The 16,876-nt window shown below is 42.6% G+C and overlaps 1 protein-coding gene across 1 annotated transcript in view; it reads right to left on the bottom strand.

The window, feature by feature from the left end:
• ZCCHC24 (zinc finger CCHC-type containing 24) overlaps positions 1-13,534 on the bottom strand; it is a gene marked incomplete at both ends in the record, with an annotated part of 113,688 nt that extends 100,154 nt beyond the window's left edge. Inside the window, one exon of the mRNA XM_080620913.1 lies at positions 13,295-13,534. Coding sequence (XP_080477039.1) covers positions 13,295-13,534 — 240 coding nt within the window. The remainder of the gene's footprint in view (positions 1-13,294) is intronic.
• Positions 13,535-16,876: the final 3,342 nt, after the last annotated feature.

Here is a 16,876-nt window from a genome sequence, read left to right as displayed (position 1 = left end):
GTCTTTGTAGAAGAGAAGTGGTGAATTAATAATGCTGAGATACATAAAATAGGTTGGGGTTTTTCATGTCTGGGGACCTTAACTGAGCAAATCAGCAATTCAGCCCTTACTAAGTGTTTGCAGTGCTGAAATGGGATTTTTAAGAAGGGTTTTGAACAAAACCTTCGAATTAGGTTCACACTCTAAGAGGATGTGCAGGGGATGATCAGAGCGACTGGGAGGTTGTTGATGGTCTCAGGCAGACACAGTAGAAATGAAAACAGAGAGGAAGAGGGAAATGCATTCTAAACCATTCTGGTCTCAAGTGTATTGGTACACATCTGGAAGGTTGCAGGGAGACTGTTCCCTTGATGAATTCCAGCAAAAGCAATGACTACTCTGTGTTCACAGTGTGCCGTTAGCAAAGCCAACCTGTATCTTTGAAAAGCAGATAACAAATAATACCTCTCAAATGGAGTCTCATTTTGAGCTGTAACAAGATGGAAAGGATTTGGCAGTGAAAGGCTTAGTGCTCTCCAGAAGTTGAAAGACCACATTGCATGTCCTAATTAAAAGGCTCATCAGGCCAGCTGCAATGAATTCAGGATTTCCTTATCTTTCTGTATAGGGGGGAGGATAGGGGGCCTGGTGGTAAACTTAGAAACTGGCTTGCTGGGGAGTTTGAGCTGATGATGTAAGTTTGTTTGTTTGCATTTGTTTGTCCTTCCTATGAAACTGGTTGACTTAGCTGAATGTGAACTAAACTGAAAATCTGGTATTGTAATTTCTGAAAGTAACCTCTCTGCTTAGTAGATCTATAAATTCTATCTGTTGGTGATGTTGGGAAGCAGGGCTTCCTTTGTTACTTGTTTGCTGTTTCCAGTTAAAGGGCACGTAATCTGTAAGGTTGCAGTGTGGTCCTTTGTGAAAGAGGCAACTATTGTCTTCTATAGCTTAGTTACTCTGATTTCCAGTTGGGTAACACATGTGAATGACTCAGGAATTCCAGCAGCTTGCTCACCTCTAAGAAATTCCTAGTTAAGTGAATGATTCGGCAAATGCTCTTGATCTTCTTGCCTACTGCCTGCCTTTCAAAGATGGCTTTTGTGTCTGATGTGCCAAGAGGGTGGATAAGGAAATGCTGAAACAGAATTTATCTCTTCAGCTTCTTTTTTATCAATGGCTAATGTTCAAAATAAAGACAACGGTACTGGTAGGAATATCCAATGAAACATTTGAACAAATAGGTGGTAAGTCTTACTTTTCAATTATGAACACCAGTTACCTGAAGCTAGAATGACCTGTGCTGGTTGATATGGTTTATAGCCTGCATGTGGCTAATACATTTGTTTGGTGGTCTGCAAGATAGTATGATTTCTGCTAGTGATTCTCTCCATGTTTGTTTTAACTGCACATACTGAAATGAGCCCTGTAACATTCCAATATTCCTATAACATAGTCCAGTCATCAATTCTTCCACTACATGAAACAGTCTGTAATTGAAAAATGATGAGTAAAGAAATTCTGATGACTTATTTTCGCTTTAGTATGTTGCCAACCTAATAAAGCAAACAAAAATAAAGAAGTCTTAACTTCTAGAGTTGAGTTTAAGTTATCAGGTGCCATGGCTGTTTGATGTTTGTTGGAAGAAGGAACTGGGTTGTCCTGTCATCGGTGTGGGTAAAGTAAGGTTTTCATGTACTGTAAATTATAATCATTCTCTAGTCTGTGAAGTGTGTATGATGCTAACCAGACTAGCCATGCTAATTATTAGCCCTGCACTGAAATGTCCAAAGGTGCTTAAGTTATCAGCTTGGATTTTCATGAAGATAAGAACTGAGCATATCCCTGTGCAGTGTCATAGATAAAACTCCAGGATAGACAAGTCATTATGCTCACTCAGTTGCTATTTCCATGCTGGAGGAGAGTGAAATCTGAAGCTACCCAAACAGAAATTCAGTGGCTTGTATGTGCTAATATATAAAACTTAACTTGAGGGCCTACACCTGTCTTCTCTGCTAGTGCACCAAGGCTTGCTTCTGTCATGGGATTTATCTGTGGGGCCGTGCAGTATGTGTGAAAACACAACAGTTGCACCTGGAGATGATCATATGAGGAGAAAAGCACTCAAATCTGTGATTTTTCTGTGCTTCAGCTCTTTATAAGTGGTCAAATGCAGAATCACTGATTACGGCCAACCCCAAAGCCTTCTGAAAACAGAGGGATTAAATGAAAATACTGACATAAATTTAGCTGTTATTAATTTGAGCCAGAAGAAATGGAGAAGTTTAATTACCACGGCTGAAATGGAAACCCTCAAAAACTGCTCCTGTATGCCTTACATCTGCTTTCACTCCTCTAGTAAATTATAAATACTTTTACAGAAACCAGTTTAAGAGTTTACTCAGTAACGTTTTATCACTGGATAACTGCAAGCAAAGCTCATTGCTCGGTGAAGAAAATGTTTGCCTATAGGATGAAAAAAGACTTGGGTTTCAGTTTCCTTCTGAAGTCAACGTTTAAGTTAGCTGTAAAAAAAAAAATGGCCTTTGGGTTGACTTTAGTAAAATGTGAATTACTCAAGTTCCTCATTTAAAACAGATAAATATAGACTACCCATGTAAGCCTTAATTAATAAATTTCTGGCTAGTTAGACTAGCTAAACATACCTTAATTCATCCTTCTTCTATAGGAGTTTTTAGATAAATACATGCTCATATTAAACTGCTACCATTAGTGCCTACTTCTAAATATTTTCAGATAAATAACACTAGGACTTTCCTATTGCAGAAACAATGTGTTAAGGAGACAACTACAAAAATGTGTCCTGACTTGCCAGTAGTTGTGAGGCAGGTCAATGGTGAGGTGATGAATCTTTAATCCAGCAGATCTATCTAATCTATTTATTCCAGATCTGACAGATCAGCTGGTTGTGGCTTCTTAGGTTGTAATTGCTCACTACTGCTGAGACTCTGCAGGACAGCAAATGGGTGCAACACACTCTCCTGTGTATGACTGGTGTACCTTCAATTCATGGCAAGGGTGAAGAGCAATGTATGCCACCATCTCATTGTGCTGTAAATCCGCTATCTCTAACATTTTGATCCAAAGCTTTCGATGAGTTTCACAAATCTTTGGATCTTAAAAACAAAAAATAAAAAAAAAAATGCTGCTCCCCATCCACTATATGGTGATACAGAAGTAAGAAAACATTGACAGTTAATAAGCTGATCAGTCACCATCTTCAGGCTTGCTGAGGCTCAGATAGGCCTCTTGGCTCTCTGCTAATACTGTGACCCTCCTTATTCCAGCCTCAAGGAAAGATTTGCTGTAGATCTTAGCTAGGACATTTACTTTACACCATATATGGTGACCTCGCAAAAAAGCCTTTAATGGCAGATATGGAAAGGTGGGAAAGGAGAGGATAGACATTTCCTCTGGTCAGAGGTATACACCCTTGGAGGAACCTTCTAAATTTCACACTAAGCTCTGCAGGGATCCTTTTCATCTGCTGAACACTGAACAACTGCCCACTTATGTTAAAGAGAAGCTCTAACACATGAGCTCTATGTTAGGGACAACGAAGACCATTCATATTGCAAATTACTTTAACACATCCCCACAGGAGCTTTCATTTCTCAGCCTGTCCCTCAACTGCCTGCAGCTGAGTCTCCCCCAGGTTGCGGACTGCCAACCTCCCTGACCTTTGCAAGAGAGGGCTGCGTGAAGGGCCTCTGCCAGACACCTCAATCCCACTGCCTCCTCGCAGTGTCAAAAACAACCCTATTTTGTTGAGAAAGGGCTCTCGGTCGAGGAGGAGGTTATGAAGGTTGTGTAGCATAAAGTGAGGGGAGAAACAGATGGACATGTTTTGACCCCTGCACTTTCCGTTAACATCTCTGTTTCCTGCAGGAAATCTTGTCTCAATCTGACCTGCAGTTTGAAAAACAAGAGTCGGGTTTCCTCTCATTTGGTGGGTCTTTTGACACTCCAAATGTAAGAAAAATAACAACCGGAAATAGATATGTGCCTGTTCAAGACACACTTAGGAAAGCATTTACCTCCTGTGCAGCTCTTGCGTGATGAAAGGTTTTGCTAAGAAATGTCCATTTTGGGTTAGATTGAACTTTAAGTCTGAGACAGTTTTGTTTATATCATTTACATTCAGTAATGCCTTCTTGGCACAGAAACCTCTGCGATGGATGCCAAGGTTTAAAAGAGGCAAAGCTAAGGTCGCTGTCAGAGGTAGAAACAATACATCATTTGCCCAGAATGGGCCCCTAGCAATGCGCTTAGGGCCTCAGTTCCTGCTCTCATAGGAGGACAAAAACTTTTATTAAATTGAATATAGTGAGGAAAATAAATTATATCCATGTACTAAATGACAGGCTGGAATTTCATTTTGTGACTCCAGCTTTTAAAGCTTTTGTCTACTTTTAAAGCCACCCTTTTAATCAGTTGTGATACAGCACAGCCTGGTGTGATCCAAGCAAGTAAACCTAAAACTAAAACAATCTGCTTCAGATAAATTATAACAATTACGTAATCTGGTTTCCAGTAGACTTAAGGATTCTTTTTTTCCAGGTTGGATCTGTTACAGGAATGAATCTATTACTCTATTAATTTCAGTTGCAATGCATGTTGGAGAAAGATATTTATAAGGACACTTTTATTTCAAAGACCACTGGTGCTTGAATGCTCTGAAGAGTTCTTACTAATCCTCCATTTTCAGGATGCAATGATGGTACAATAGTTCCTTTGCTTTCTGTTTAACCACAGGTATCCACAGCCCTAATACACACCACACAGATAGTTGTCTAGCAGGCTGGCTTAGTGTGAAGAAATATAGGCCCCAACTCCCGTTTCAATTGCAATAAAGTTTAGAAACCTAGAACCTCTATGTTGGTAAGAAGAAAACCTATGGGAGTAAGCTGATCCCGTTAAAATGTTTGCTTGGTTGGCAGTTAGCTGTGTGAGATGCAAATATAGATTTCCAGATTCCCTTGATCCTTCCAGGGTATTGCACTTGTGTTCATTCAAAAATGATGCCAAATTGTGCCATGTGCAGGGAGCAGGTATGAGTGGCTGTTTAATACAGCAGGAGTGTATTTCTGCTTTGGACATGAGAGCTAAAGTCCCGGACCATGAGCACACTGGCTTATCTTCAAACTAAATCTGCAGAAATACAAGATGTATACAGGTTTGGAAGACCAGGCAACAGCTCTCCTATCAGTAGCAGCTGAAAGAGCTAAGAAAAAGGGCCTGCAAAAGGCTCCTTAAAATTCCAATTAGTCAAAGTATTGGACGTGTTAGTATTTGCTTACACCAAAACATGCGATAGAAAGTAATGGGCTGGGTTTGTGACATGTTAAAACTTAAAAACCATCAAAACTCCCAACAGCTGTGCTGGCCTGGCTAGACAATGAGGGACATGGACAAAGCCCAGGCCTTGTAACCCTGCATTTATTCTGCTTTCCTCAAGTGAATCTGTGTATAATTTTAGGTTCTACTTTTAGCAGATCACAGATTGTCTGTAATGTTTCTGAGAATAAAAACCAACCTGCAGGAAAAAAAAAGTGATCTATATTGTGACACTTATATCATCTGTCTGAATCATGTCAGCATTACTGTAAGATTTGAATAGCTTTGTAAAACTTAATTGGTTCCTCTGAACCACTATAACTTCTCTGGAACCCAGACAGAACCAAGTAAACTGCCATAAAGCAAAGACTTACATTCTTCCCATTTAATTTAACCATTTCTTTGTGGCTTTCTAAAAGAGGAAGAAAGGCAGTTAAGGAGAGTGGCAAAATGGGCATCAGGCTGCTTGCAACTGACCTGGCAAAAAGAAACTGAGGAGAGGTACAAATAGTAACTGTTGTATTTCAGTAAACCATTAAGAACCTTTAAGGTGATACCCAGTATCACTTTTATATACATTTATATGTATGCATCAGGTTTAGATAAGAACACATTTGCTTTTGTTTCTATGCAAATCATATTATCAGTATTGTATGATTTAGCTTTGTAGTATTTGTGCCTGCACCTTTCTGCAACTGCACTGTGTCATTGTTTTTCATTCTTCTTAAATCGTATGGAAAAAATCCTCTGGTCGTATATTTAAATATTGCTTAAATCAGGAGTCAGAGGCCTATTAATGGCCCACTTAAACTCTGAACTAGAATCTTTTCTTTGCATTAATCCTCACCACTGACTATCAGTAATGTGATCTTTTCTTCTAATTGTTTATTACCAAAGTAACAGGACCATTAATAAAAGTCGTTTGCTATCTTTCTTGTACAATTCCACAAAATCCCTAAACCAACCAACAATATTAAAAAAAAAGGAGAGGGGATGGGGTAAGATTGGCTTTTGGATAAAAGCAGCTTTGTGTATCTTTTGGTTATCCATTCATTCCATACACTTCATAAATGAAGTTCAGCCTGGAGAAGGCCCAAGGAACATCTTAAAGCTGCCTTCATTACCTAAAGGGGACCTACAAGAAATCTGGGGAGGGAATTTTTACAAGGGCATGTAGGGATAGGACAAGGGGAATGGCTCTAAACTGAAAGAGGGTAGATTTAGATTAGACGTTAGGGAGAAATTGTTCACTATGAGCGTGGTGAGGCACTGGTACAGGTTGCCCAGAGAAACTGCGGCTGCCCCACCCCTGAAGAGTTCAAGGTCAGGTTGAACAGAGCTTTGAGCAACCTGGTCTAGTGGAAGGTGTCCCTGGCCATTGCAGAGGGGTTGGAAACAGATAATCTTTAAGGTCGCTTCCAACCCAAACCATCCTGTGATTCTATGAAATCAGACTTGATCATCTGGTAATTTTGTGCAGTTCACTGGAAAAGGCTCTTCCCTTTCTATTCTGAATAAGTCTGTGTCTGCAGAGCAACAGAGATGGAGGGATGAAAAATCATCACCCAACCCACAGTTGTATCATCCCTTTGTTTGGATGACTTTGGATGGAAGACACTGTAAACACATAACTGGAACTGAAATCTGTATGTATAAAATTGTAACACGAATTCTACAGGCTTTTGCCTCCAGTTATGGCTTGGGGGTTTTTTTATGTGTATTGCTCATCAAGTTTTTCAAGACATGGATGTAGGCATGAGACAGAAAGTGAATGCTGATGCTCTTCTCAATCAGTTGTTTGCATAAATACAAAGTCTCAAGCGATTTAGAAGAATTGGTAACATTTTCAACTGATTAGGAAGAACATATATAATTGTCTTTCTCCTGCTGCTAGTTTTTTGTTGGGGTCTTTTTTGTTTGGTTGGTTGGTTGGTTGTTTTTACTTGTCAAAAAGAATTCAATAGTAAAGCACAAAGCCTATATTCCTCTTCTAGAAGACTTGATTTAAGTTCAGCAATTAATATTTTAGCTCTTGCCAGCTTTCCGAACATGGTTCAGCTTTTGACGTGATACTAAGTAGCTGCAGAAGACTATGGTGGGTAATACTTTTGTTGCTGTACACCACGGGCACTAGTGTAAGCTAGAGGTAATGCAGGTGTGTTGCAGAGCTACAGAGGTATTTGCTTAGGTGTGGGGAGGGTAAGGAAGCAACAAAGCAGGCTCTAGCTACTGGAGTATAACTTTGACATACCTTCTCTTCTCATTTCTGGGAGCTTTCTGCTATTCTTACTCGGGTAATGAAGCCTGTGTAAAAGCAACATAACTGTATTTAGAGTACTTGCCTGAGAGAACCAAGCTCTTGTGTATTCCCTTCTGCAATCAAATAGCTATTGGGTAATTTAGCCTTAGTGACAAGAATAAGAAAGGTATCTACCATATGCAGCCCACAACCACAATCCTAGAGAGTTGAGAAGTCTAAATCCATGCCTAGGGGATACAAACAGGATACAAATAGAAGAGTGTAATTTGTATGATAACTTGAGTTTCTCACTTACACAAAATACAGACTCCAATTCCTGCAGTATGTTCACTTATGGTTGTTTTTTAATTTCCTGGCAGAAAGGGGTGTTTTCTAAAGACAGAATTAGCAAAGCAGGAGGCCATGGATGCAGAAATAAGAACAGGAAGCAAAAAAGAATGCTTCTAAATTTTAAAAACCCAACATTTTGCATTTTAAAGCAGACATCCAACTGGAATTGGAAATAGAGTAGTTGTTACCCCAAATACCTGTAATAGGATCTGACAGTTTGAGTCCAGATTAGACAGTGGGCTCTGAAAGCTGGATTTTGTGTGCTGAGGCATATCGTCAAAAGGGCTGTAGAGCTGGCTGTGTGGGAGGACGGAGGAGGCCAATGCTGTCAAGATCCCCAAATGCATGTTGTCTTCTGACTAACAGAGATTCAGCTCCCTGGAATCTCTTACAAGGACCAGTAAGAGAATTGACATTTAACTTCTTGAAAAGCAGTTTGAAAAGAGCTGACTGGCACTTCAAGTATCCACAAAATATCTGTAATGTACAATCATCTTGAGGCAGAGAACACAAGTTCCCCCAACACGGCAATAGCCCAGCAATTCCTTTTTCAGTCAAAGTTGTAGAAAGATGAGGGCACTGAAATGTTAGTACTTACATGAATAGTGAGAAAAACGAAAATGAGATCAATCAAGTAATAATCACTATTATTAACGGATACCTTCATGTACTGCAGGCAACCTGTATACTGCACTACTCTGACTGTCAATAACGATTCTGAAATAAGAGTAGATAATACTGCGGATGTTTAGACTGCAAGTGAGAAGCAAGAAGTCCTGACTGCGGTGCTGAGCACATTAAGCACTCTGTGGATTGTATATATGCTCTGTGTTAGAATAACTAATAATATTCCACAAAACGAATGGAATCAGAAATATTTTGGAGCATATGCCAATTTCTGCTAATCTGCATCTCTGCTGTATTTGCCCTAGGACTGTGCTGGTGGTGAGCAGCTTCTTGCCCAGTGTTTTGTTCTCTCTTTTAAATCTTTAAATCATGGCTGTTCTCAGAGATATGATAATTAAGTGGGTCAATGGCCTGATCGTGTATGGCAGTCCCTGTAGTGTTCTGATACTATAAGAATGATGAATCTTGTCATCATCCTTCAAATTAATTCATCTAGGCTAAGTATCAGCTCTTTTCTCATCAAGTATCAGGCTAGTGTGCATTCCTCTAATTCTATCAAAAGACAGATAGAAAACAAGTTTGATATAAAATGTATTTTTTGTGGAAATGCCAAGTTGCTTCCGTAGACTTTTGTTCTTGACAGTGTTTCATGGGATTTTGTTGCTGTCATTAATATATGAATGTCACTGTCATACCAACTTTTCTTTCTGGGAAGCTTCCCGATAAGCACTACCTATCACAGTGCTGCAGACCTGCTTCTGTTTCACAGAGGTTGGAACTTTATTTTCCACAGTATGTGCTGGTTTTGGTTGTTTTGTTTTGTTTTTTTTTAATTCTACAAAATTGCATTTCTGAGTGACCTTGCACCTTACTATAGTGAACTGAACTAGCTCATGTTCTCTCCCAGTTAGCTGCCCATTTGTCTATAAGGACTGGATCTGGAAGCTCCTGAGTCAGAAACATGAATTACTTCTTGAAAACAGTGATTATTTTCTAATCTAGTATATGCAGTTATTTGTGTTTAAATAAGATCTGCTTTAGATCCCGAAAGTAGCTGGAGTAGAGGTTTCTGGAAGGAATTCTCTTGAAAGACACACAGAGTATTGCACATGGTCAAAGAATTCACTAGGACACAGGCTCCTTCTCTTGTGTAAATACTGGCTTCTGCCAGAATTATCACTGGGTTCAAAGAACCAAGTTTGATTGCTATAATATGGTAATTTCTAATAACTGGCTGCTGTCTCTTCTTGACTGAAGAAAGCATTGATCTGGTAGGATGCCTTCTGTGAGTACAGAAACATACCATATAAGTCTCTTACACCTTTTTCTAGGTTTCTCATTTGTACCACTCAATGACACAAAGCCACAGTTACCTGGCTGTGTCTCAAACACATTAAATCCCCTGTAACCCGCCCCACAACAAAACCTCAAATATTTGGCTCTGATGGATGGTGTTATAATGAGGGTGGAGTTCACTTCAATAGCCAATTTAATGCATCTTAATGTTATAACATGCTTTCGTTTCATATCTAGGACAATAAAAGCTGCAGTAAAGTTTTGTTTAAAGCAGGTCTGTTTTGCAAAATGAGTCTTGCATATGGAACAAAACACTCATTGTTGCTTTACTGTTTAAACCTTTATTATTGCTTTTTTTTCCTGGTACAATGGGCTTTTATGCACCAAACAGCTGTGTTCATCATGTTTATTTAGAAGGCGTCCATTGTAGTGGAAAAAGTCTGGAGGACAAAAATCTTGGTGAAGTGCAAGACTACTGTGGGTGCTGGCACTTTTGAGATTTTTTCTGTCCAGTTGCTTTGGTCAGCATGCAAGTCACATACACAGGCACTGCCATGCAGACTTGCAAACCCTGTATAATAGCAACTTTTCACAAGTGCTGCCTCTTGTTCCAAGTGTTCTCCAGAAACTTTCAATTGCAAGGTAATGTACAGGACACGCAACTATTTTACACCCTATGATCTTATCATTTCTCAACCTGTTGCTATTTTGGCCCCTCATTAGATCACTTTCTAAATATTGTGTACAGCTATGTGTCAATCATTGTCACAGCTCAACTCCAGGCTAAGCCAACCCAGGACAAAACTGGGAGGGAAAAAAAAATGCCAACCAAAGCAAGCACTGTGTAGAAAACAGTCAACAGTTTAACTGTGGAAAGCTATGTGTTGTTCCAAAGATAGCATAAGCCCACTTGATGCAAAAGCAGCATACAATACTAATGTTCCCCAAAATAATTTTACGCATTTGAAATACGTAGTGCATACACAATTGTGTTTGCAAATAAACAAATGTTAGCATCTCAAGAATTACGAGCATGACACTTGTAAGTGACTCCTGCCAGAAAACCAGTCTAGTTTCCAGGTTTTGGAAAGAACACAGCATCAAACATACTGACACACCTTTTTTTGAGCAACAGTATTTCTAATGCCTTCTAAACCCTTGAATGAAAGCTGCTGTATAAGCAGGCAGCATTAGCCTGTGCAACTAAATGGTTCTCTACTTTCTCAGGGTATATTCATCAGGGCAAATGCATTCCCATGCCATACGAGATGGGTGCCTCTTTCCCTTTTTTCAGGTTACCCTGTATTAACACACAGTTCAGGTAAAGGCTGGAAACATAGAAGTGTCTCTGTTGGCCACTTAGTGAATGCTATTGTTGTGACAAGCTGGAAAATGAACTGGAACAAACTAACATGCTTGATCTTTTAAAAATATTACAATATCTGTATAGAATGAAATGACTATTTATTTCCTGAACGGTGAATGCTGTAGGCTTGCTATAGAGTTCGCATTCTCAGCTGTTGTCATTCATGTGCCTCACAAAAGCAGAATGAGGTTAAAAAGAGCAGAATAAAGTTGCATCCATACAACTCATGGATGACAGGAATCCAAGCAGAAATGCAGCAGCTAAAGCTACTGTTAGGATCCAAAAGGAGCATGGCTGGGTGAGGCTGCAAAGGGGCTAACTGCTCAGAGGTGGGGCTGAAACAGGGGAATACCAAGGAAAAGATTTTCCAGAAAGAAGGAGAAAAGTTTTGGGGGAAAAAATTGAAAGAAATGTGAGCCAAATGGAAAGGGAGAGAGTGTGACAAAAGGATTAGCCCTACTTGCAAAGAGTATAGTAGAAGCAGAAAATTAACTTGGGGGGAACACAATTTAAGAAAACTGTTTCTCAAGAGACTGTCTCAAAGGCTTCCTGAATGCAGCCTCCATTTACTTTTTTCTTTCCTTTTTCTCCCAAGAAGAAAAAGAACCCGCTGTGAGCACAATGTGTTCTAACTTGAACAAACACAGACTTGAGCAGGGTTCCAATCTGGAGAGCCCATGCAGGCCAAACTCCTGGCATCTTGTCACTACCTGGGCACCACAAAGCTTATAAACTAAGCAGAAAGGGGCAAAATTGCTATCAAGAGGTAAGTAGCCAGAAGTTTAAATTACACTGCCTGATTGTCTTTTTGCAAAATCAATGTGCTTGGTAAGTCTGCGTGGTTTTAAACTGGGTATGTTATGTTGTGCTTAATAAGGTTGGGTACACCAGACTGAATGGATTTTGAACTACATACTTCCAAAAATAGTGTCTGAGTGTGGATGTGCTTTGTGAAATTCTTAAGAAAGAATTTCTAATTAAGGAAAAAAGAATGTGTATATATAACTCCAGCTCTTAACTGCTAACAGCTATAACACCAGAGCAGTTGGGAATTTGATTTGTTCTTAATTAACAACCCTGTACCTTTGCTGACAGAACAGGAATGTGTATTTTGACTGAGAACACTTCTTAAACCTCAACATAAATGGCACTGAGACGACTTCTGTGGGAAGTGCCAGGGCAGGTTGGATGCATAGTCCATCTAGCCCTTGTCAGGTGGAGGCACTGCTGAATGCCTTCAGCAAGGGCCCCATGGTAGGGAACAAATATGTTGTTGCATCTCTTCTGGAGAGGCTGTGAGTTACGGCGTTCAAGGTGCCACCTCGCCTATCCCCCCACATGTGAAATACCTCCAATGCAGAAGTGCTTGACCTCAACAACTTCCTGTGACAGGGAGTTCCACAGTGAATTGTCTTTGCATACCCTAGTTTTTTAGCTTCCTTCCCTTTGGTTTCATTTAGTCTTATTCTTGTGTTATGAAATGTGCGCAAAACTTCTTTTAACTGTTTTTGTCACGTTCCCTTTCAAATAGTGCTGGTCTCTATCTCTCTTAAGCTATGTATATTCTTTATATTAACCTTTTAAAGTATCACTTTGTGGAGAAATATAAAGGGGGCGGGGTGGAATTCCTGTGCGTTCTGACGGATGTGGCACTCTTTTTGTGCGTTCCCCTCTCCTCTGGCAAGGGAAACCGGTGTAACCATTGACCAGACTGTCAACACGGGCGCCCCTCGCCTCTCGCCGGCTGCGAGAGGAGGCGGCGGCGGGAGGCTTCGCCAATGCCGCTCCGGCGGCGGCGCCTCGCCCCGGCCCGGCTGCCGGCCCGTTAGCGGGACGGGCGCCGCCGCCAGCGCCGAGGGGCCGGGGCTGGCAGAGCGGGAGCGCGCTCCTGCGGGGCGGAAGGCTCGAGGAGGGAAGCGGCCAGGAGCGCGGCTGCCCCGTCCTGCCGGCGGGCTCGGTCCCGGCCCGGCGAGGCGGGGGGAAGCTGCCGGGGCATCATGGCGGTTGTGGCCCGGGGGTGGACCGGGGTCAGCGGCCCAGGGGCTGCGCGCCGGGTGACGGCGGCGGGGACTCACCTCGCTCCGCTGGAGCTGGAAGAAGCTGTTGAGATAGCTGGAGCTGAGCGAGGAGCCCAGCTCCGGGGTGCTCTTGGTGTAGCCGAGGTCAGGGTGCTGGGACGAGGAGGGCTCGGGTCTAAAGGCATCGAAGGCGCTGGCCTGGTGCGTGTCTTGCAGCGAGAGATAGACCCAGTTGAGGAGCTGGGCGGGCTGGTAGACGGACGCGGCGCTGGTGTCGATGGTTGACAACAAGCTCATCTTTCCCCCCGGGCTCTGCCGGCGACGGCTGTCCCCGCGGTGCCGCTCCCCCTCCCCGCGCTCCGGCCGGCGCCTCTTTTCCGACCCTGCCCGGAGTGCTTCCTCTTCGCCGCCCGGAGGAGAGGAGAGGACGGCCCGGGCCGGGGTCTCGCTGCCGGGCCCCGCGCCGCTCTCGCTCCCCCTAAGGCCGGCGGTGCCCGCACAGCGCTCCGCGCAGCACAGGCATTGCTGCTGCTGCCGCCCGCGGGCTCCGCAGGAAACTTTCTGTGCTCAGCCCTCCCTCCCCGCCCGGCCGGCCGGCCGCTGCCTCCCCCGCTATCTGTCTTTATTCCCACTCGGGCAGGCAGCAGTGGCGAGGGAGGGGCTGCCGACGCTCCGGCCGCAGCGCCGCGCCCCCATAGGCCTCCCGCCCGCCACGGGGGTGCAGGGGGCGGGTGGTGGCTGTGGGTGTACGGGAGTCCCGACACACCCCCCGCCCTCCCCGGCTCCGTGTGCGCACATGTGTGTGTACGTGTGTGGGTACAGGCGGCGGTCCCCAGGCCGCTGGCCGGAGAGTATCCCCGGGCCGCTGGCGGCTCGCCCGCCTGGTTTGCGTCGGCTCGCTCCCTACCTTCCTTTTCCTTCTTCCTGACGATTTTTACGCCAAACACGCTCAAAGCCCTCCCCAGGGCTTCTCTCGGGACCGCTTCGAGGCTGTTTTTAACTCCGCGAGTTTCGCTCGGTACCTCGTCAGCCTGCCCTCTCTTAAAACTGTCCTTTTCTGGGTTTTGCCGGTGCTAGGAGCTCATAGTATTCCGGGGTTCCTTTTCACTAAACGTCTGTCAGGGCTCCAGGTTTACGAAGGCTTGCTCGGTCACTGAGGTTGTGCCAAGCCTTGCAGAGTTAGGGTTTCCCAAATAAGGCAGGCAAGCGGCGTGATGTTCCCTGTGAAATCCATGTCGGTAGCCCTGGCCCAGGCTCCTGGGGAGTCTGGCTGCAGTAGGATACTCTGGACTTAAAGCTGAGTAGGCCTTGTAAGGATTCGGTAGCACAAAAGAGGGTGATGAATGATTCTCCTTTTCGGAAGGAGCCTGAGTGGGTAAGCTGGTAACTACAGGTCATAAACTCTTCCCTGCTGCCGTCCCCGCAATGAGTGGAGTGTAGCAGCTATTTCTTGCTTTGGTACAAACACTGTAGCAATCAAGCTTGCAGTTTCCTTTTCAAAACCAAAGAAACTCCCAGGAGGTAACTTAAAAACTTGAGCAAAGCTCCTGGTGCTCTTTCCTGAGTGACAGGATGCTAAAAATTAATGTGTCTTCCCAGTATGGTCTTGGGAAAAAAATGCCTGCTTTCATTAGATAACAGAATAAAAATCTGACCTTTGAAACATCAAAGTTGGCATCTAGGTTTGCATTAATGAGCCATACATCTCTGCCAAGATTGAAGAAAAATCGCTGTTCTGAAAAACCATGGTTAGAAGCAATAGCAAATGCATGTCAGCATACACACAGTAAAAAAAAAAAAAAAAAAACGCTATTAAATTGTCAGCTGCAAACACCAAAGATGGATGCATTTTACTTTTGAGAGCAGGTAGTTAAGGCAGCACAGCTATTTACTTGCAGGAATGTAAATGAAGATTGCAAATTTCCACAACTGCAAGGTGAGGTGAAATTTGGAGCAGCTCAATCAAACTGAACTCCTTTAGTGGTGCTAATATTTTGTATTTTTAATGACAGAGTCCTTGAAGCATGAATGCAGTTTGCTCATTTGCAAGCTGTCTTGGTTTACAGGCCCTTTGGAGTGCGTCTGCATGTGTGTATCGGCATGAGAAGGAACACGTGACAGCAGTGTAAAGGATCTTTGTAGCCCTGTAACTGTCCACAACATAGATCATAACAGCAAAAGAATGACATGAAATAGCATCCCAAATTCAAACAGTTGCATAATGTTTTAAAGAAGCAAAAAGGTGAATAAGGTTTAGTGACTTACAAAGTTGTGGTGGAAGATTGTCCAGGGTTTGCTGGTAAATGGAAAAAGAACAGGAAATACAGATCACATCTGAGGAACTTGCCTTTCTGGCAGACGGTGATAGTAAAGTCTGGGTATGGTAGAAAGTCTATGAGAGGGAACTAAGATGAAGCCACTTGTGGATTTTTTGTAGGCATGTTAATTCATTCCTTAAAGACAATTTCTATTTCTATCCCTTCCCTCTTTTACATGATACATTAAAACAAAATACCTGTATTTTTATTGGACAACTCTACTGTTCTCTCTGTGTAGCAACATGCTGTGAAGCAAATGGGAGTTCTGAACAAGTAAAAAAGATAACAGGGTTCTTGTGCTAACAGAGGCCAAAACACAGAGTGGCTGAGGTGATACAATGTTTTGGATTAACAGCTCTTGGTATATTTTGATACTTTTTTTCCAAACTGAGTGTAGCTGTCATTGTAGACGGTTTGTTTGACTGCTTTAGTCAGACAACGCAGTACAGATTGCATCTGGGCAAGGGAAGGCAGCATTAGAATGTATTTATTACAGCAGCAGCATTCGGAAGTGCAGCACCTCCTTGTGATGTTAAAGACACCACACGTTCCACCAGATACATTTGAACATTGAAAGGTTGTGGCAGTAGTCTCCTCTTGATAGCCCTGGTTGCTTCAAGCAACCACAGAGAGTAATGAGTGAATTGAATAGATGCCTCATTTTGCATATCAAGAAAAGAAAATGTTGCAAAAGCCTCTGCTAGGCATGCCATAGCTAAAAAGGACTGACATCTTGAGATTTAGTTGTCATCCTGGTCTGCTGCTATATTTTTTTCTGGAAAAGAGTTTCTAGGCAGTTCCCCTCCCTTTCTGAACTTAATGTTGCTCTTAACAAAATGCTGCTGCCACTTCTGCTGCTGTCCAGTTATGTTCAAAATAGTGATTTTTTTGTATTTTATTTTTCATTGTAAGTCCCCCTCTTTCTTCACCTCTAGAAGTCATAGATTAGTGAAGATTGGCGCAAGTGGTCTGTTTAGCAGATACATGACAGTAGAGAAAAAAACCTGTCCGATGAGACAACCCTATGCCTGCAAGATGTCTTCAGGACATATCTATGGTTTCTACTGATTACATTGGGGTGGACTATGGCATCAAATCTACGGGTTATACAGCAGCCTTATGGTGCTGAAACAGTTTACTTTTTAATCCTCCTGGTTTTATTCATGAATAATGCTAACAAAGTAAAAACAACCAACAAAACAACTGGACCTGTAACATGAAACTCAATCTGGATGGTTTAAGTAAGTTGGAAAATAGAAGCCTTGAAGCAGATCAAAGGCAAACACAGAGATAGGGTCTGACACCTTCGGTCCTGTTCCTT

The sequence above is a fragment of the Psittacula echo genome (assembly GCF_963264785.1).
Source record: "Psittacula echo genome assembly, chromosome: 6".
Taxonomy (NCBI): domain Eukaryota; kingdom Metazoa; phylum Chordata; class Aves; order Psittaciformes; family Psittacidae; genus Psittacula; species Psittacula echo.
This window is presented reverse-complemented; position numbering and strand designations above follow the sequence as displayed.